Source organism: Lepisma saccharinum, chromosome 25 (assembly GCF_977018435.1).
Source record: "Lepisma saccharinum chromosome 25, izLepSacc3.1, whole genome shotgun sequence".
Lineage (NCBI taxonomy): Eukaryota > Metazoa > Arthropoda > Insecta > Zygentoma > Lepismatidae > Lepisma > Lepisma saccharinum.
Window position 1 is genome coordinate 33,242,937 of NC_139253.1, and position 22,967 is coordinate 33,265,903.

The 22,967-nt window shown below is 39.4% G+C and overlaps 1 protein-coding gene across 4 annotated transcripts in view; it reads right to left on the reverse strand.

Annotated features, from left to right (window-relative positions):
- Positions 1 to 22,967, reverse strand: part of LOC145978504 (synaptogenesis protein syg-1) — a 794,118-nt gene that overhangs the window by 227,515 nt on the left and 543,636 nt on the right. For all 4 annotated transcript variants that reach the window (XM_083111126.1, XM_083111125.1, XM_083111124.1 and 1 more), the window contains exons 4-5: positions 4,876 to 5,019; positions 817 to 1,011 (exon numbers count right to left, since the gene is read on the reverse strand). In XM_083111126.1, coding sequence (XP_082967252.1) covers positions 817 to 1,011; positions 4,876 to 5,019 — 339 coding nt within the window. The remainder of the gene's footprint in view (positions 1 to 816; positions 1,012 to 4,875; positions 5,020 to 22,967) is intronic.

Genomic DNA, 22,967 nt, shown 5'->3' on the forward strand with positions numbered 1-22,967 from the left:
CGGTGGTTTTCGATTATTTTTACATGTCCCCTTTCCACCCCACCCCTAGGGGTGCCAGGGGTGTCTTACCCCAAAAGTATTCTTTCCAGATTGCAAGTGATACGTGTACCAATTTTGGTTGAAATTGCTCCAGGCGTTTGAGAGTTATGCCGGAACAAACATATATACACACCCACACACATACATCCATTTCTATATACATAATATAGAGATTGTTAAAGTTTTTCTTTGAAAATTAAATTCTATAATGCAACAGTGTTTTATTTATTACGAACGTCTATTTTATATTTCAATTTCACTAATTGATTACTAGGATGTATTGTTAACATATTTGAAGGAACACATTACCACCTGTAGTAAATATGTTACTGTACATAGCGTGACAAAAATACCGTGGATGCGTATTGAAACGTTGCCAATAAAAGAAATATAGTACTTGTTTACGTAACATGTATAATTTTATTGGTTTAAAGGAAAAGTGCAACAAGCAGTAGGCGTCATTAAGAAAAATTATTCTCTCGATATAGGAGATGAGTGTTGTTATTTCCTGTGTATTCAAGATTCTTCATTTATATTGGTGCAATTAACCCCCCGCTAAGAAAGCGATTAACCAATTTGTTTTGAATACGAGATGTAAATGAAATTAACGAAATCCTAAATACTGTACTGTATGTACCTTTAAATGTGAAGAGGGACAGGTTTGCATAAGATTACATATTGCAGACACACACACACACATACACATGTATTCAAAATACATACACAAAAAGAACATGAAGAATTAAAGACAGGTAAAGACAGAATGTATGTACTTACATTGGACATCCAGGCCCACTTCGATGGCCTGCGCCTTTGTGGGATAGGAGTCGTGCAAGGCCACGCATCGAAGATGCTTCCCGTGCTTATCTTTGCTGAAGGTTAGCTCCAGAACGGATGTTGCCACCCACGTCTTCGGCCTGTCCAGTTCGGACGAGTTGGTCTGGTTACTCCTCGACACGATCTCCTCGTCACCTGAGAGAAAAAAAGCATCATCAGTTTCAATTTGAATGTTTCTTTTCATTTTTTGGCGGTTCTATGTTTCTCCTCCACCTATCTAGGTGCTACAGAGAAGGAACCTTGGACTGAAGCATGTATGTTCTCAGTTTTATGATTGATTTTGATAGCTTAGAGTGTGTAAGTTTTTGATCCGATCCACTCTGGCATCATTAAGCAATTTTGGATACACTATTCAAGATGGCATCAAATGTGGCTATTCCGAAACACATAGCATGACAATTATTTTTAAATTCGTTATATGCTTTAATACTCTGTGGCCACAATTAGAGTTGCCCTAATCAGAGCCCTCTGGCGCCCGTTCGAAGCAACAGATTGAGGTGAAACGTGGTATAGTGACTACAGAAACCATGGAGAAGCGAATGCTGACGAAGTTCAAATTTAACCACCAGCTGTCATATTGGACGCCATCTTGAATATGCCAATGATGCCAAGGTAATATCAATCGGACCTGAAAAATGCACACCGTTAAATATCAAATAAATCATAAAAATTAAAACAAACTTTAGTGTCAGTTACCACTATGACCAATTAACTTAATGATATTTTCTTTAAATATGAATTATAACCATGGTGTTTGATTTGTGACTTTTTTTGGTTACAAAGTGTGGTAATGCTCCCTTCAACAGGAACATGGTATCATTTCTTTCTCGCTTGCGAGATATGTAATTAAAGATTATCGGACCACGTAATTGGTCAATGATCAAAGAGATGTACGCTGGTTTTCATTTCGCAATAGACTGTATAAACCACGGATTTCTCACAGCTGAAATGTGCGAATTCGATCCCAGATTTCAAGCTTCGCTGAAGTTTATAAAAATGTCGCTCTGCAATAAAGTCCAAGAGACTGAAAAATACACGCTTACGCAAACTACGTGTATGAATGTGTATGCAAGTCGGCAACCTGAATCAGTCAGTGTGATGGAGACTTTTGATGGTATAAGTCGGGAACTGTAAGGGCTAGAGATGAGAGATTGAGCATTAATAAGTTTGTTAACGTTACTTTAACACTGACTATAAGAGTAAAAATAATTTAAGTTGAACGTAGATAAAAATATATTTGGTGTAAAGTAGACGAAATTAACAACAGCCCACTGAACCATGAGTTACATTTCTCATTACTGCTTTAGAGGGCCTGCCCGATGGCGTAGTGATAGCGTCGTTGCCTTGTAATCAAGTAGGTCCCGGGTTCGATACCAGGTGGAGGTACATAGTGGTTCGGATCCCGTTTTAAACTGTAGGTTCAGTCCCGATTAGCCTTACTGTGCATAAAGTGGACTTAAAACTCCAACCAACCAATCATTACTGCTTTGTATGAAGTCATATCATTATGCGGAAGGCAATATTGAATATAGAAGTTTAATGATGGTTGTCTACCTATTAAGGTAACAGATTATACATTTTTCCTTTAGTTGGAATACAACCACTTCAATCGCAGTCTGCAAGCAGGCTAACCGGGAGTGAACCTACAGATTTAAGTAGGATATGAACCACACTGCAATGGAGATTGAACCTAGAACTTCTTGATTACAAGCCGACCTCTGAAGCGGAGTTGTTAGCACAACGCGCTACGACACCAGGAGACCCTGGTTGGAATCCCGGCCTGGGTGTTTTCTGCGAGTGTACAGTCATCAATTTCATCATCACACTTCCTCGTCATCGCGATTAGTCTAAAGTGGCAGAAAAGCGACGTAAAATAACCTAACTCAAGCTACTCTTGATGACAAGGTGGTAGTGTTACCTCTACGTCATAGGGGAGGCAAAGAAAGAGTTTACATCGTGTTCATAGCTGTACTTCGTCCCAGGAATCTGTGGAGCAAAGCAGCGCATAACGGTAGAGAAGGAGAGAAAGAGAGTGGCCCGAGCAAAGTAGCATGCACTGCTGAAATCGACTGGTAGCTTCACTCGCCATGGCCCTTCACGCAATCTCTTTCGCTCTAACGCGTTCATTTGTCGAGCTCTCTTGAGTCACTACTTACAGTAGATAAATTTATTTTATTTCGTTCACTTGCTCCACAAAATCCCAGAAAATAGTATAGTGTAATTACCTATAAAGCCGTGTGTTCAAATACTTCAAATCTCCTCACGTTTAAAAGAGATACATTATACAATATTTTAATCGAGTTTGGAATATTTAATAAGATTGTTGGTAATAGTACGCATAATGAAACGAAGTAAAACTCGTCTGGGTGTTAATATGTCTGACAAAACTTACAATTCATGATTTGTTAAAACAGGGAGATTTATCATCTCCTCTTTAATCTTGATTTAGAATATGATGTGAGGAAGGTTAAAAAAAACTAATGAAGGACTAAAATTAAATGGTCTGACTCAGTTGTTACCATATGCAGATGATTTAGACTTATTAGGATGATATATATGCAATTAAGAATAATGCTAAAATATTTTTTTAAATAATCTAAAGAGATAGGTTTGGAAGTTTGCAAAGAGAAAACTAAATATATGCTTACAGGCCGAAACCAAGTGTTAGGTAATAATCAAAATTTAATTATTTTATAACTCGTTTGAATCAGTTTCCAAATTCAAACACTTAGGACTAATACTAACAAATGAAAATGATATTAAAGAGGAAATATAAATCAAACTTAATTCAGGAAATGCGTGTTACTTTTATATTCTCTTATAATACCTAAGAAACTAAAAGTTAAAATATAGAAAACAGTAATATTCCCTGTAGTATTATATGGATGAAAAACTTGGTCCATTAAATTTAAAGAGGAAAATAAATTAAGAGCATTTAAAAATAAAATTCTTAGAAAAATATTTGGACTTAAAAAGAGATGAGAAGGTTACATGATTTAGAACTGCAGCATTTGTATTCATTTCCAGATATTTTTAGAATTTTTGAATCAAGAAGACTGGAATAGGCGGGCCATGAGACACGAATGGGAGAGTTGAGTTGGTATTTTAAGTCCACTTTATGTACAGTAAGGCTAATCGGGACTGCACCTACAGTTTAAAGTGGGATCCGAACAACTTGTGCTTCCACCGAGTATCGAACCCGGGACTCCTTGATTACAAGGCAACGACGCTACCACTGCGCCATCGGGGATGCCCTCGAATGGGACAGGATAGAAGAGTTAACAGGATTCTTGTTGGGAAACCTGATGGTAAGAGACTAGTAGGAAGGCCAAGACGAAGATGGAGGGATAACGTTGCGATGGACCTAAAGGACATCGGTAAGGATGGAAAAGATTTGATTGGTCTTGCCCAGGATAGGGACAAATGGAAGGCTTGTGTTGCTGCAGCCATTTGATTTGTGATGCTGCAGCCATAAACCTTCGGGTCTAAGAATACTAGAGAAACCAGGCCTAGACACTCAACCATCTATATTCCTTTTCCGGAATGTCTGGAGTAAGAGAACGCGAACGCGTCCTAAGCGCATGTTGCGGGTGTGTGCTTCGTCCAATGAACGCGCGGAGGAGAGGGGTCGCGCGGGAGGTAGCGACTCAACTGGTCATTCGCGGTCCAGTAGTTCTGTAAAATAAAACATTGACAGCTCGGAAGCCTCCTAGTCTCCCCACCCAAAAGCTTTCTCCTCTGCGCGTCCCTACTCCAGACATTCCGGAAAAGGAATATAGATGACTAAGTGATGTAAAGTACCTACTCAGAATAACGTGGATAAATATCTGAAAATGATAATGAAAATAGTAATTAAAGGGAAACTTTAAAGTTTGAAACACCGAAGTGTACAGCACGTGGCTGGTTCTCATTGTCGCATCTGCCGCTGTGGCGCTACAACTAGGTCACGCAACAATGCGAGAGACACGGACACAGACATATTTACCTTGAGGGACTCACCTATTAACCACTTCAACCGCGCAGGGGGGTTCCCATAGCGACTCACGCACTTAACAGCCGCTCGGTCTCCTTCCCTCGCCGTCACGTTCTGCCCCGATGGAATCTGTGACGTGTTGTACTCTATCCTAGGATGCTGAGGCTTCACTGGAAAAAAGCAAGCAATTTCCATGATTAGGTGTGGATTGGATTTAGCTTTAACTATGACTTATAGACTAAACCACAGGAGAATTGCTCCATTGATATACCTTGTAACGATTGAAAAATTTTTGGCAAATCTTTTTAATATTTAATAGCCCTCGTATAAATTCATTTGGAGTTTTAATCTTTTGAATGTACATTTTTATCCTTGTTAACATTGTAACGCAGTTTCGGCCCAACGAGAAAGAACGCAAAGCAAGTAGAAGCTTGCGTTGTTTTTCTTCCTTAACAACAATGAGTTCTTTTCGTTCGGCGCTGCGTGGGTTTGTAAATAAGTTTAGCTTGCATTGTGTTTCTGGATATGTCTTTTGGAAAGGGTAATTGTTAGATGCTAAAAATAACTTTTCGGTTTGTCGAAATCTTTTGTTGAGAAATAGGATTGCGCAATCTCGCAAGTATAAATATCAGCGTTCTCGCTGGCAGATTAATTCAGTATAGCAGTAGATTCCGGAATCGTTAGGTGATTAAATCGCTTGTCGAGGTCCAGGGCTGGGAGAACACAGGCATTGTGAGGGGAGTGGCTGGTCAGCTCTCCCTTCTACAATGTCCTGAGTTTTCCGTAAGCCACCTTTCTGGATTTGTGCTGGTCAGCATGATCCTTAAAGGGGATTTTGGCAGGCTTGTAAATAATTTGATTTATACATAATTAATCTTAATAATTTAAAATTTTGTTTCATAAATTCTATCGAAGTTGGCACTGGTCAGTGTGACTCCGGTATAAATTCAAGTTATACTTCCTTCCCGTCGAGTTATTTGTTTTAATTCTTAAATCATTTTGAATTCTCCTGGTCAGGAGGTTCATTTAAATAAATTTGTTTCTTTGATACTTAAATCCGAGAGCATACCTCTGGTCAGAGGATGTCTCTTAAATCTAATAACTTATATAGTTTTACGTCCGTTTCTAAAGTCTGAGTATCCGGAACGTTTATTGGTTTTTCTTATTTTGGTTTTATGTTAGATATAATTTTGAAACAGTTATAATAGGTGACCGGTCGAGTAAATGTTTTTATAGAAATTCGTTTTATGTAAAAGTCTATTGTTTTGCTTTTGCAATGTAAGTAGCCAAAGAGGGTAGACAGTGTCCCCTGTTATGTTATGGAATTCCAAGCGAACATTTGTAGTTTGTGGCCGAGAGATGGCTTTGGTAATTGGGTAGAGACAGGCTCCCCTTATCTTTAGTTATGAATGTTATTGGAGGTTGGCCCCGAAGAGGGTAGTATACCTCGAGAGTTCTAAAGAACATAATACTGAAGTGAAAATATGACAGAAGCACAAATAGATATTTACGGAAAGAAGTTTATGTAATTTTCTTTTGGTTTTGGTTAATGGAAATTGTCGATCATTACTGTTAATTTGTCACCTGTTTATTGAAACCAAGTTAAGCTGGGATATGGACGATATATATATATATATATCTATATAAGAGAGAGCTCTCTGGATTGTATTTTATGAGAAAGCAAGTTTCAGTCTATGTTTTTTCGGAAGTTATTTGAACAGAAATTAAATTTTGGCATTGTAATTTTCTCTCGATCTGAAGATTGTATACTTTCTTTTATCCTAACGTATATATGGATTAGTAAATAAATTTAAAATCGTTATTTGGTATTTCTTTGTAGTAAGTTTGCCTAATAAGTATAAATTAACTGACTTCCTTTTGGTTGGAGAGGTGTCCCACCGTTACTGGTCAGTGAGGCGGAGGCCTTATCAATCCAAAGGACGCCAGAATTGATTATGCTGATTTCAATCGCGAATCGTATGCGTATCCTCACTGGTCAGTGGGATGCGGGTGCGATTGCGGTGGAGTTCAAGCATGAGAAAGGGCTAATATAATTTGAAGTCTTGGTTATGTAAGTGTAAATTTAACTTTTGATTATATTATTATCTTGAAACAGACCCTTACCCGAACTTTGGGATGCGGGGTCTCATGCCCCGCAGGAACTGAGCGTAGTCGTGGCATTTATATATTTATAACAGAAAGATATTTGGTAGGCAGCGACGCCCGGTCTTTGTCTGTCGAGGGGACTGAGCCGGTGTGTCGTGTGTCTTGGCAACGGGCTAATCCGCCTACTTGTTGCAACCTGCATCAATTCCTTTTTTTCGACACAATTTCTCTCTCTTGTTTCAGTAAACAGAAGTTCAATTTGCCTATGTTTTCAAAAAAAAACTCTCAAATGAAACATGCCCTTTCATTTTTTTCATAACGTAACGTTCAGCACAAATATTATCTTTATAGTTTGCATCTCTAAACCATAACGCTGAACGCAAATATGTTTTGTTTAAACACTAAACAAGATACCTTCGTGTGGGTGGGTGGCTTGCTATAAAGCCAACGCTCGAACCTTTGTAACTCAAAGGTATTTCACTGCTCTTGCTTCATCGTAGTGATTAACATTGCAAGGTAGAAAAACTGAGTAAACCAAACTTTTGTGCCGAGCTCCGTTGCGGATTGGTTAGTACAGCGCGCTACGACGCCAGAGGTGCCGTGTTCGAATCAAAGCCTGGGCATGGGTGTTCTTTTTGAGTGTCCCTTCGACAATTTCATATCACTCATCTTCATCGTCGCGATTAGCCAAAAGTGGCAGAAAAAGAGACACTAAATAAAAATCAAATCACAACCTTTACATCAATATACACTGGTTAATACACACATATGCTACTTCTTTATTCAATCAACATACCGTGAAACAAAACATGTACTCTCTCTTTGTTTGCTAAAAATGTCAACACAAATTCTGTTCTTTTTCCATAAACATACCATCAACACAAATATGCTACCTCTATTTAACCTTCAAGCGTATTATTCGAAACAAAAATACATAAAGAACTGTTCAAAAACAAATCAAAACACTGTTTCAAGTCAATGTCATGAAAATATCGGACATAGTTTAGACTGGATTTAAAGTGTGATCTGAACTAATGAAATGAATCTTCACAAGATACTGTATTTCACCCTGAAACCATTTGGCGATTCCCAAAACAAACATTGATTTGATTTGGTAGACAGACTATCGATCCACATGTTTCTCTCTCTCTCTCTCTCTCTCTCTCTCTCTCTCTCTCTCTCTATATATATATATATATATATATATATATATATATATATATATATACACACACACAGTCGGGTACAAAAAAATTGTACAGAATATTGAATTTTATTAATAAAAATAGCAATCATACACGATTCTATATTAATATTCCCACGATTGTGAAGAAGCGAGTACTTGTACACGCGTCGCTCTCCGAGACATAATTGAGTGATCATTGTCGATGTTGGATTTTAAATTTCAAATGAGCTCTATGTGTCGATGTTTTATTATGATAAGGAAATACCCCTTTGGCTGATTTCACAACGAATTTATATTATTTATAGTAGTATTACATTGCGATATTTATTTATTTTTAATTTGCGCTGAAAAAATGACCCAATATTTCCGGAACTCGTTCAGATAACCATATCGCTAAGGATGTTTTGATTTAAAGCTTTTTCGCAAATGTTGCTCTAAATTTACTTCATGCTAATTCACACTAATAACGACTGGATATAAAATGAAATCGAAGGCATTAAATTGTGCTCCATTTGGAATCTAATCTGGCCCCTTCTGATTACAAAGCGACAGCGTTAACGGCTGGTATCTATGAGGAAGACCCAACCTTTGTTTCACCGTTTTCTCGGCGAGGTTAATCGGGACTGGTTTCATTGATTGGTTGATTTTGTTTATTTTACTTCTCTTTTCTGTCACTTTAGGCTAATCGCGGAGAGGATGAGTGATGATATGATGAAATGACATACTCGCAAAGAACAACAATGCTTAGACCGGGATTCGAACCCTGGACCTTTGGCATCGTATTGCGCTTTGTTAACCACTCCGGCAAGGAGGTCGGCTAATAGGGACTGGATCTACTGTTGAAATTCTAGGGTGTTCGGGAAAAAACACTTAAGTAAAAAAAAAAGGTGGCCCAAAAAATTTAACCGAATAATTTTCGTCGCCTTATGTTTTGGTTACCTTTTTTGGGGGTCGCCCTGTATTTATTTATGTTAATTATTTTAATAACACAGTTTACAGACATAGTATACATGTTGGATCATCACTGTTAACAATCTTAGACATGCCTAGTATAAAATTATGCTTATAATATTTTCTTTAATTGATTCAGTGTGACTTAAATGAATGAAACAGAAAATCGCAGTTTGTGACTTACGCGTTTTTTCTCCGAACACCCTACAACTGGAATGTGAACCATTCTAATAGAACCTGTGGTTCCTTTATTACAAGGCAACTACGGTAGGAAATATTCCACTGAATCATTATACTGTTCCGGATATGCGAGCTGCCTTAAAGCAAATTGTTCTTATAAGCTTTCGCTTCTCGTTCAATATTTGACTTCCTTCTGAAACCCAAGTAACTGGCTTATGTGCGTCTCAACGCTGATTTCAGAGGAAACAATCCTTCTGGCGGAATCCTCTGTGCTTGACTACGTTGAGCCCTTCTACGCTGGGAACTGTCACGCGCGTCCTCTCGCTCAAAAAGCTCCCCCTGCGTGGGTCTGGCAGTTCCACAGTTCGCGCACAAGGGGGAGTGACAGCTCCGACGTTCAATTGTTTATAATTTCTTGTCCTCTCCCTCTCTAGCGGCAACAGCAGTTTCAGACAGGGCTAACACACTCTAAAAAAATCTTGTGCCTTTAAGGTTTCAAAGAATAATTAATCGGTTCTTTTACTGTGACACACGTGTGAAAGGCCGAGCAGAAAGCTACGGAAGAAACTGGCCAGAGTAATTTATTTTGGAGATGATGTGCGGACAGTACCAACAAGGAAGGGGCATGGTAGACATAAAGGAGCGGCTTCAAAACGAGGCAAGTTTTGGCCTCGTCTCGAGAGTGAGAGCTCTACGACGTTAGAAGTTGAGGGTTGGAATCCCGGTCTAAGCATTGGCGTTCTTTTCGACTGTCCCTTCATCAATTTCATGGTGTCATCACTCATCTTCATCTTCGCGATTATCCAAAAGTGGCAGAAATGCGAAGTAAAATAAACCAAATAAATCAATCAATCGAGAATGAGGGCAAACCCTTCGGGAGGAAAATAAAAAAAATGTTTGGAGCTTGTTTCCTAGTCCACTTTATGTACAGAAAGGCTAATCGGGACTGAGCCTATAGTTTAAAGTGGGATCCGAACTACTATGTGCCTCCACCGGGTATCGACAAGGGATTCCTTGAACACAAGGCGACGACGACGTTATCACTACACCATCGGGGAGGCCACCAAAAGATTTTTTTTTTAAAAAAATATGATTCCACTTATTCAGATATATTAAGAGTGTTAGATTGCATGTGCAGTTGAAAGCACAAAAAATATATGTGTTTTGTTCTTTACATAAATTAGTATTGATTTTTAATTTTGTGTCTATGGCCTGGAATTTAGGTTGGACCTTACCCACCCATGAACATACGAGTACTTGGCCTCACTACTCGTTGCTGGTCACAATCAAAGTGAATATCTCACTACATTCCACTTCGAAAACAATCAATTTCTAAATCTTTCTCCGAGTTTATGAAATGTCTTGAAACGCTGTCTTCACAAGTAGAATTTAATTTAATACACAGGGAGTTCTCGGCTGGTGTCAAATCTGGCGAGTAAAGAGGGTGATTATTCTTACGAAAGTTTGTGAAGGAGCTTTATCGTGCAGAAAGAAACCAGCCGCTCCAAATGTCGCGACTTCAATCTCTTTGTTATATTGTATTTGAGCGTCAATAGCGAAATGTTCTGGTTCAATTGAAAACAAAATATCCAAAATGTTCTTGACCTGAAACATCTGAACTTGGATGTCTGCGGTAGAAGCAACAGCGTTCATATAATCGCGCGCACTCTCAGCGGCCGAACGTTAGCACCTTAAATGCGCCATGCAATGAAGACAATTTCAGGTATAAATGTGTTGTTTGGCCACTATGAAACGCGCAACGCATGTGCGAATTCTCTCCCAGATTGTGCGTAGCTGGAAATGGAACGAGCTGCTCTTATTACGCTGGAGTCCATATTTCGCGACACACCTGTGCAGAATGAGACGCGCTTATTTTAACAACCTCAATATTTAAAAAGGCTGTAGACCAGCGTGAAGGGAAGGGTTTTACTATAAAATCCGCGTTGGGCCCTAGGTGGGACGTTCCTCTCGCAGGGTGGGTGTAACAATGAGCAGTTGCGAGTCATGAGACACGTTATAAACAAGCAGTTACCAGCATCTCACACACGTTCTTCTCGCACTCGCAATGTGTGATCCGGTTTAACGGCCAGCCAGTGAAGGAAGGGTTGTTTTATGGCCAATCCGGAGGCAATAGGCAGCCCTAATTCTCGAACTGACCATCTGCTTTTATGGATCTTGAAGGTTATTCCTTTAGCTTTGTGGAGTGCTAAGAGGAAGTGATTGATTCTTAGCTGCGGGACTTGTCTTCCCATACCGAGTTCTCTGCTTTTGGATGGAGAGAATTGAATCTATTGGAGCGTAACATGTGTTTTTAAGTGCAATGAAGACCCTACAATTTAGCGAGTTTATGTTCAATGAGAGACAAAGAGAGACAAAAAGAAGAGAACTAGATTAATAGAAAATTCATAGAGTTTAATAAAAGAGAGATGGGAAGAGAAATAAAATAAAAAAAATTAAGAATAAAGGCCGCGGTGGCTCAGTCGGTAACGCGTCCGACTACCATGCTAAAGGTCCCGGGTTCGATCCCCGGCCGGTTCAAATCCGGGAACTTTTCTAACGGTGGAAGCGGCCCCGGCGCCCACCCAGCGTCGAATAACATGGGTACCTGGGGGAAACCCTGGGGGGTAAAGGCGGTCAGGGGCGTGATGCTGATCACATAACCCCCACTCACGACCGGATCAAGAAAGTGTAGGGCGTTACCCCCACACCCCCTATACGCCTTCATGGCGTGGTGCTATGCACAGGGGAACACTTTACCTTTTTGATAGGAAAAGGTAATGAAAAAGAGAAAAGGAAGCAAATTCTCTCGCTGTGTGTTATACAATTAAAGTTATATTTATACAGGGTGGACCAAAATCGCAATACATAGGAAAAATAAATATATTGCGATAAGAAACAATGTATTCATATAATATGCTCTACGTGGTTACCATTGGTTTGCAATATGTTTCTCCCACTCTAGATGAACACGCAATACAAAACAACACGCTAAAAAATAAAAATAAAACAGGAAAATAAAACTTTGTTTTAAGTTTCTATATGTATAGCGACTTTTGGTCCATCCTGTATATATATATATATTAATATATAAAGAAAATAAATAATAATAGAGATGAACGGATGGTAAAATAAAACATAGAATAAATGAAAAATTCAGAACAAAATGATCAAGAGAAAAAAGAAGAAAGGAGAAATGGAGAGATACAGAGAAACAAATTACAATAAGTAAGTAAATAGAGTACGAAGAGAAAAATGGAGAAAAATGTAAAAACAGCGAAGGAGAGAAATGTTTGATGTGTGTGTGATTGTTTGCAATATTACGTTCTTCGCGACAAGGAGTTGAGATGGGGATGACAGAAAATGAACTAGGAAGTGAGTGAAAAGGCTCGTGATCTTGGTTGCAGGTGCCGTACAAGTGTCTGAGGAAACTATGGACCTTGGAAGAGTTTTTCTAATAACAAGTCACTTAAATTCGTTCCTTGAAAGCGAGAGAGTTGGAGAAGGGTTTGGAGAAGTACCACTTATTATAGTTTTCTTTATTTTTGCAATTCTACTGTCTACTTTGAAAGCTACTTTCTTCTTCATTAAAAATATCAAGTACACACAAGATGTAACAAAAGGTTGACATAAGAACACTTCGATGAGGATTTGAAGTTGAAACTATGATATTTCGTAGTAGTGTCTTTCAATTAGTACATAAACCAAATTAATGGCTGCACTACAAACTGCGTCGATCAATATTTGTGAATTTTATTCAATATTTGAATGTATATGTATTATGCGTGTTAACTATAAGAGCCTAGTTGTGCCATTTTTCCTAAACGTTACCAATTCATGATTCTCAATTATTTTAAGAAAACAAATTTTCTGGCTTCCCCATGTTTTGAATTTTTCAATAAATTTCCAAATTATTCTGTGCTGCGTCAAAGTGCTAATTCTTAATTGGGTTTGCTGTTCAAAATAAGTGAACAAAAGTAAACTATAAAAAAATATATGCAGAATATGTCCCTTCAAGAAGCTGGTTCGAAGTTCTTCCTGAATCCTGTCAAGTAAAAAAACAAACAAAAAAAACAAAACAACAACAACAACTTGATTTTCCTCCCGACTTTTTCGGCTTTTGGACATATCCTTAAACTTCAAGACATTTGAACTAATAGCTTGGTTTCTCAGACTTTTTACAGATATTCTACGTCAGTGAAAACCTGAAACTTCTTAAGAATGAGTTACATTAAATATCTCAAATAGGTACAATACTAGCTTGGAAGAGAAGTCAAAATAAGTTTTAAAACACATGAAATGACTTATTGAAATGACCAGGATTCGATTCCGTGAAATAACAGAAAACACAGGACAAAACTCGCAATAAAATCTTAATTTTCACTAAATTAAGGCTTCCTAGAAGTTTGTAACATCCACAATCACCTTCGATGTTGTTGAAAGAAAACTACACTTCGCCGACATATAAACTTTCTCATCGCAATACAATGGGGAATACGTCTAATGGCGCGAGAGGAACAGGAACTCTGGAGCGAGTTTCTACCTTTCAATTCGCCAATCTTGTAGAAGCGTTTTACAAGAGAGACTAAAACAATCCCTAAGGACAAAACTCCACTCGTTACAAGACTGTAAATAAAGTGAGAACTGCGCAAGGTTTGATGGAATCGACGATCCTTTTCCAACCAGCGTATCGTACTTGTATTTGTATTTTTTGTTATTGAACGTCGCTTTTGGTCCACTTTTGTCTAATCGCGACGATGAGGATGAGTGATGAGATGAAGAGACACTCACAAAGAACACCCATGTACAGGCAAGAATTCGAACCCGGGGCCATTAGCGTCGTAGCGGGCTGTGATAACCACATAAACTATATTGTGTGTGTCGTTACAACGCCAGGCATTCAGGGTTGGAGTTTGCGAGTTTTCCTTCATAAATTTCATCATATCATCACTCATCCTTATTTAGGAAGGACAATTAGTATCTAATCAATACAGTATATTTTTAAGCCTATTGTAAGCCATACGTAGAGCTTATTTGTTCGAATCATGACATGAGTGTTTACATTGTGAAGTTAACATTGAAAAAAATGTAATGGAAAATTAATTAAATAATAACAATAAGCCTGAAGTAACAGCTCATGAGGGCCAGTCTCTGGCCGTAGACCGGGAGCGCACAAACAAAAGGCTGCGTGCTCTTGTGGTTAAAAATGTATACCACGAGCGCACAAAATCCATGGCGATGTTGCCACGTTGTGTCAACTGTTTCCTTTTCAACATGAATGCATATTTGCGTAATCTTATTTCTATATGCTAATTACTGTTAAATTCTCTCTCTCTAACCTAACCTAACAAAAATAACTTCTATCCAAAGAGGAAGGAAGGTTGATCTCCGAAGGAAGGCCAGCCATTACACAATCATAATTGTGGCAACGCAGCATTGGATGTTGTGCGCTCGTGGACTGCACCCCAGCGTCTACCTACCGACTGCGGGACTTACTCCCACTTCCCTCAGCAGAAGTGGGGATCATCCAACTAGTACGGGGTGACATGTGGTCAGCACGACGAACCCCCAATCTTCTTTGTAGAATTTCATGACCGGGTTACGCTATTCATTCGTAGCTCTCCAATTTCCTCACGGTGGTTGGTGGCCGAAATCTCAGGAGAAAAGTTGTTACGCTTTCCAACAGGAGAGTTGAACTAGCGCGAGTCCAGTAGCCAGGCCCAAAGCATGACACCTTAATGTTATCGCCCACTGAGACGCTGCAAACACGTCACGCCAAACCTCCAAGTGGAAGATTCCACGTACCGCGCCGTCACGCTCCGAACAACGCCGCCGAGCAGAACAATTTCCATGCTCGGCTACAGCGGGGCCGAGCATGACGCTTGCCGGAGCTAAACGAAGAGACGCGGAATTACACGAGCGGGTATTAGGAGACGCGGCCAACGGAAAATTTCCACCATAGAAACGTGCAGACCTCTGGCACGGAAATTACGCGCGTTTCCCTGTAGTGGGCGTTACACCATTTGATTTCAATAGAAGCAGACAACAAAAGTTCCGTTGCCGCGCTTCCCCGCGTCCAAGTGTGGGCGTTAAGCATTATAGCTCTTTTCAGTTCTTACGGCGGCCGGTCCTAGTTCTGCCAAGGGAAGTGGGGAGCGGGGATTACGCAACAGACCAACCAGACAACAGCAGTGGCGCCAAGACACACGATGCGGCCGGAAAAAGTACTACGTGAAACTCGTTCTACTGGCCGCTGCGTTTCTTATCGTGCTGGATTGGTCGCTTCCCGCTCCCCACTTCCCCTGCCAGCTTCTAGAGCGCCCGCCGTAAGAACTGAAAAGAGCTATAGTACACACGGTCATGGTGCGGGACGGAAAACTACAATTGACATTTTTAAATAATGCCTCGCGCTTTCGCCCTTGGTGCGAATGGTCGCAGGTTCGATCCCTGGTTGGAGCTTCAAAAATGTCAAGTGTTAAATCAGCACACTCAGGATAATTGGGGAACTACTTGAAAAGAAGTAGCGGTATACGGTCTCCAAAGCCAGAAAACAGGGGCGATGGGATTCGATGCGCTGACTACTAGTGACAGAGTCCAAGAGCTCTTGGAAAACCTTGGACTGATGGACCAATGAGTTTAGTTTTAGTAATAAACGACTATAACTAATTTGATATGTAGTAGAAGGGTATGATACAAATGTCCATATTCCAAAGCCAGTCTGTATGCAAATAAGCAATTTAAGCTGAAAATATTTTTTCTACAACACGGATAAGGTGATAAATGTGTGCTGATATGTTGAGAGGGAGAAGAGAATTTTTTCGATGTTTTTTATTAAAGAAAGAAGAAGGAAGACTATGTAAGGATAGAGAAATCGAAGGCTTGCTTCATTTCTTATGCAACACAATTTCAAGAAAAATTACCAAATACGAAAACTCAATTTCCTTATTTCTCCCGTGGGTGTCAAGCGTGATTTTTCCTTCAGGACAACAACGCAGCGCGCTTCCTTGCGAAAAAAAAGCCACAGCAGAGCTTGTCGGCTTTTGTTCCCAAGAGACTTAGAGAAAAAAACTACCTACGTATTATTTCGAGGGAAAACATATTTGTTGGACAATAATAATACCAGGAAAAGATTAATGTTCCGAAACCTTAAAACGACATGCAAGTCAGGTTTTGAGTGTCCATGAATTTAATGTAATAATACGAATACATCTAGAATACTCAAGAGTTGATTTTCTAGATCTAACCATCCTCGTCGTCACGATTAACACGAAGCTGCTAAATGGAAAATACAGGACAATAAGTGTCACCAATTTTGTCCATTGTAAGTCGAATGCACCTGATTGATTGATTGCAATGGGAGTGTCAACACAGGTTATTCACACCCATCTTCCAATATGGAACATTATATCTGGGCGAAAACAGAAGTACTGTGAATCCTTTAAATTAAAGAACAAATATTTGGAGTAAAACGAATATTACGGAGGTGAAACCGTTGTAAGGTAGAAATCGAAACATATAGAAGATAGAATATCACTATGCTATTGATAAAAGCTGATGCTGTATCATAGCACACACATCAAGAAGACAACACACGATTCCAACAGGCGCCAAAGCCTAGTTTACGTGTTAATAGGGTATACAACGAGGAAGTAATATTGAGGCAATGCGTGCTATTTCTTTCTATTACAATCATGTTGTGTCCCTTTTTACTCTCAAAGTTAATCGCGACGATGAGAGTGAATGATGAACTGACGAAATGTATGATGGGACAAATACAACGAGACATTCATGCCTTAACCAAGGTTGGAACCTGGGACCCCTAGATTCGTAACGCCATTGTACCATAACCCATGTATAATGCGGCTCTGGGGCCTACCCTGATTTTAACCAATAGGTACGTGAGGGTCTCACAGGGTAGGGATGACATCTAAGGGAACAGCAAATCCCTTCTATAATCATATCCGCACGCAACACATCTTTATACTCTCATTTCCAATTCAAACAAAATACCTAGCTATATATCGCACCCACCCGATTTTACTTCAGCTTATCTTCTACTGTATAACATCTTCTACTGTATAACATCTTCTACTGTATAACATCTATATAGCAGACCTCGGTGGCTAAGTGGTTAGCACACAGCGCTACGACGCCAGGGTACGCGAGTTTGAATCCTGCCGAAGACATGGGTGTTCCTTGTGAGTGTCCATTTCATCAGTTTCATCACTACTCATCCTCATCTTCGTGATTAACCAAAAGTGGAAGAAAAGCTGCGATAAATAACAAAAATCGAATATTTTTTTTTATTATATAAGTCATCAATATTGCTTAAATGAGATACTGTACGGCTTAATTGTATCCTTAAAATTGTGATGATAATAATAATAATAATAATAATAATAATAATAATAATAATAAAGCTAACAGGAAAAACTTGTAAAAGTTGCAAATGCATTTCTTATTCTTGATATCGTCTCTAGTTGTAAATTTGCGCTTCTTCTCGATGTCATTCATGACCTAAGGGGGTAAAGGTAGCTGGAATGTGGTACTGATCACACGCATCTCCACTGTGGCCGAGATCAACAATATATGGAGCTCTCCCTTATCACTCTCTATGTGCCTTCCCGGTGCAATACACACGGGGTAGTTTAAGGTAAAATTTCCTCGTCTTTGATAAATATCAACAAGAAAATCAATTTTAACACAAGCCAAGGAAACACGATGGGGGGCCATCTTGCTCGTAAGTCATTACATAACGCCATTCCTGTAAAACATCCCGAAGGAATTGCCGTTCCTAGCTTCCTTTAAGAGAAGCCTTAAGCTTCCAGAAGAGGCTCGTTAACTGTCGTGATGACGTGCAACAAAAGCCGGGGAGCGAAACTATATCCCCGCTGATCGTATCAAAGGATACATGGAGATTCATTGCTCAAGTCGTACAGCACGTAAGAACAAACAGGGTGGGGGCTGAAGTCCCGTCGTATACAATCAAGGAAGTGAATTGATGCCCCCGTTTCGTAATTCATAACAACACAGTTGAGCGTACTACGGCAAAATAGGATAAGCAAGAATATATGCTATAATGGGGTTTACAAATTTAAGTTCTCTTATGCAAATTACGAAGTCTTTAATGGAATGAGTTTAACTCTTACGAAAATTGCATATTTGTAATGAGGTGTGATAAAGTTCACATTCACAAAGAATAACTCTGCTGATGCAGACGGCGACGTTCTCCTCCACCTTCTGCCAGCTAGAGACCTGAAGAATGTGTTTCGTTGTTCCGTTCTTGACACGTGGCAGGCAGAGTGGGATAAGGGAGAACAAGCTTCGAGCTATCAAACCAACCACTGGTGCTTGGTGAAGTAGTCACCTTAAGGCGGCTTCGAATCGGACACAGTCGTCTTGCACATGGTAATTTCTGCAAGGACTGATCCCTTTACTGTGCCGTACTTGCAACGTTGTGTTAAGTGTTCGGCACAGTCTTCATGAATGTAGCTATTTTAATAACCTCAGACGGAGTTTTAACCTTCCCAACGATTTGTTATCTATGTTGGGAGACGATGGCAGTGTTTTAACCCATGGTTTTAGCTTTTTGATAAGAGCAGACATTTCCTATTGTTTCCGAGGTTGTTTTTAAACTATCCTAGCTTTTTTTTAATGTGTTGTGTTTGTCCTATGCAGGTCCATTTACAACCTGAATTTTTAACATTTCCAAAGGGTCTTTTTAAACCTCTTTTTTAATTTTGATTTGATTTGCTTTATTTTACTTCGCTTTTAGTGTCTAATTTGAGAAAATGAGGATGAGTGATGATATGATGAAATTGATGAATGGACACTCACAAACATCAATGCCCAGGCCGGGATTCGCCCCTGGGATCCTTAGCGTCGTAGCGCGCTGTGCTAACCACTAAGTCACGGAGGTTGACTAGAGGAGTTAGGAAAATGCATCCATCAAGGAGCCAATACAAGGAAACTGATATTATTTGTTTCTTCACTGAACTGTAAGAGCAATCACTGCAAGAGGTATCTTATCAGACTAAAAACATTGTAAAGAGAAGCGTCAACCTTTGATTTACCTCCACTAGCCGGACATTTGCGAAAAAATACTACACTCTGTCTCTGTAATCTTTGGAGCAAGTAAAAGCATAACGGTAGAGAAGGGGAAAAAGCGGGTAGGTGGAGCAAAGTAGCGTGCGTTGCTGCAAACGGCTGATAGCTGCAGCCGTATTTTACCTCCCGTCTGCTCACTTCCCCCTCTCACGCGTTCATTGATCAAGCCATCTCGAGTCACTATTTGCGCAGATATAGTTTCCCTCCGCTTGCTCTAGAGATTCCCGGGACATAGTGTACAGTCATGGAAAATAGTTCTTGGGCCACGAGACCTACGATATCGTAACATCTTAAAGCCTGTTGTCTATGCAACCCAAATAACAAAATTGTCGCTTGGGTTTGCCTGGCGGACCTGGATTCTCGGGAATGATTGAGTATTGACAGCAGCGTGAGTCATACCCCCAAGCCCAGCCATAACAAACAACAGCTGGGTGCCGTGAGTTTCAGGAATTGGTTTCTTAACAACAGCTATTCGTAAGAAAATGTTCTCTTTACTGATATTAGAGTCATTTTCAAGAAAGTTAACTGAAATGGTGGTTTTTGTCGAATCATCATCGCGCAACACACATGCTGTCTACCCAGAAGTCCTTGAAAAAGATTGGAGTTAAAAACAACTACTTGACAAATGATAAGACGAATCGATATTCATTTGTCCCAACTTAGAATTTTGTGTAAGACATGGATCATCATGTCCTATCATCCATTTCATAACTTCATTAATCATCCTCATCGTCTTTGTTGACGCCAAGTGCTAGAAAAGCAATATAAAATAAGCAAAATTAAGAAATTAATAAATTACATTTTCAGCGATTTCACGCAGCGACTCAGTTGCATGTAGACAAAGTTTCATTAATCGGGAACCAAGGGTCCCCTCGTTGTGCTTCATTGTCATTTTCCCTCCACTTTGCCTGCCGCGATTAACCTGATGTTGATTAATGCACAATCCACAAAGTGTAATAAAATGTGAATTTTGGGGGCTTCAGTTAAGTGGCTGCACATCCATTACGTAATCGCGATATCATCAAATTGTACGAAGCGTGTCTACACCTACGTAAAGTGTCAGTCCCCGTCATAGGCGTGCTCAGACCCTCTGATTAGGGGGGGATAGCCTTGATGATATTTCAGGCCGGAAAAGAATAACGTAATTTCATCTCACTTGTTTAAATTTTATTGCATTAATGGGTGTGTTTATATATACACCCTTCCCCCCGCCCCACACACACATATAAATATTAAATACATACATACATATATATATACAACACACACACACACACACATATATATATATACATATATACCAACAGTAAAAATCATATACATTGTCTCTCAAATCTGCGCGTTCCTTTTCCTCCAAACAATTGTTCATGCACTTAAGAGAAAACCTTTTAGAAGCAGTACTTCTCTCCTCGGTAATTTAAAATGCATTACAGAAAACAAATTGCGAGCGAAGCGACCAATAAATTTTCAGATCCATTTTTTTGCAAAATGAAAACAATGTCGATTTAATATGGGGAAAAAAATTCATGGAGCGCCATATTATTTTCTTTTACAATTTTTTTTGATTTAGATCGTTCGGCGTCCAGGGTTAACTCCCGTCGATCCCTAGCTACGGCTCTTAACTTGACTAGACTGCAAGAAAAGCAGACATTGCGAGCGAAGCGTGCAAGAACATTTTACAAAAGGTATTTATATTTGTATAAAATTTGAAATCAAGGGGGTAATTGCAGCTCTGTCTCCCCCCCCCCCCCGCGCAAGTGCTCTTGGCAGTCTGGAAGAAATAATGCAAGAAAGACGTGAAAACAAAATCCATCTTGAGTATCCTTTTGTCCTGCTACTCTTACATTCTGCTACTCTTCCTTTCCTTTACTTCCATGTTTGCCCCCCTAAAATTGATTTTCGTTCAAGGTTGTGAGGGTGGGGGGATGGTTTCGCCACTGCACTCCTTCCCCCGTAGTTGCTTTGAACTTTCATCGGCTTGAAAATACTTAATTTTCTTTAATAGTATAATATAGTTTAATAACGGCGATAGGATTCATCTATCCTAAATTTCTAGGTGAAAATATAATAATATAGGGGCATAGATGTCTGGAAGGGGGGCAAGGATTGCCACATCTTCCCCTTAGAAAACGAATGTCAACCAAAAAGTACGTTTTCCCATATATAATTTGATTTCAGTCATAATAATTTACATTAATTATTATATTGAGGATGCAGGAATGCGATAATGCAACACTATTATCGGGGTAATATGCCCCATGGAAAAATACCTTGTCTCTTCGTGGAAAAAATCTGCAGACGTCCATGATTAGGGGGCATCTGCCCACCCCCGGCCCCCTGGGCGCACGCCTATGATCCCCGTGATGGAATATGTAGCTCAAAGCCAGGGCTTTAAGATCAAATTTGTTTTGTTATTGTTTTATTAGTAATTACCTCAGTTTTCTTCCTCTGAAGTTAAATTATTCATGACGACGATTTATGATTACATTAAAGACATGAATGAACATACACAATGAACCCATTTTGGTCGGAACTCGAACTCGGAACCTTGTTTGGCAAGAAATACAAATATCCATAAGGCATGAGTGTTTCATTGGAGATGTTCCTCTACTTCCGTCATTTTATCACTAATATATTTCTTTAATATACAATAATAAATCACAACTACCTAAAAATAAATATTATTTTGCATTTTCACATGCATATGTTTTTTACGGTTAGAGTGTGAACTGGCACCTGTTTATTTAGATTGTTCTTTATGTTTCGTGTATAGTTAAAGATAGGACAAATGCTTGAGGAACGATTAGGGCTATAAGAATTCCGTCCGTGACAGAGTGGTTAGCACAGTGCGCTACGATGTCTGATGTCCTGGGTTCGAATCCCGTCCTGCGTATGGGTGTTCTTTGTGAGTGCCCCTTCATCAATTTCATCATATCACTCATCCTCGTTGTCGCGATTAGCAAGAGGTGAAAGAAAAACGACGCTAAATAAGAAAATAAAAAGACTTATAAGAATCTTTCTTATTTCCGGACGTGTCCTACATTTCATAGTTATGTCTGGCCTCCGGAAGGAATTTGAAAGAAATCTTATACGTATTTTGGGCATCACGTAACGTCAAATTAGATGGAGAAACAGAAAATCTGAGGGGAGTCTGAGATAACGTGGTTCCTTGGAGAAGTATGCTTAAATCAAAGAGTGTGCATGGTTGCTACTGGATATTCGGAAAAGCAATTACAATCCCAGCTCACAAATTACTTCACGATTTTCTAGATCCGGAAAAGTCCGGATATATGTATAAAAGTGCTTACTTTGTGAAGTTTTATCGATATAACTGTCGGTAATTTGTTCGAAGTAACAAGTAATTATTCTCCTTATTGGAGAAATAAGGCACACAATTCTGTTTTTTCCCAGTGTATAGTAGTTTTTTACATATTAATAAACAAGAACTTCCAGACTTTATTTACGAAATTGTGAATTTTCTCCTTCCCGAATTCATGGATTGTTTTCACTTCCTGGCCCCATGACGACGAAAAACGTTCTATCTTACATACACAAGTTGAAATCACATACAGCCGTGCTATTAGTTAGCAG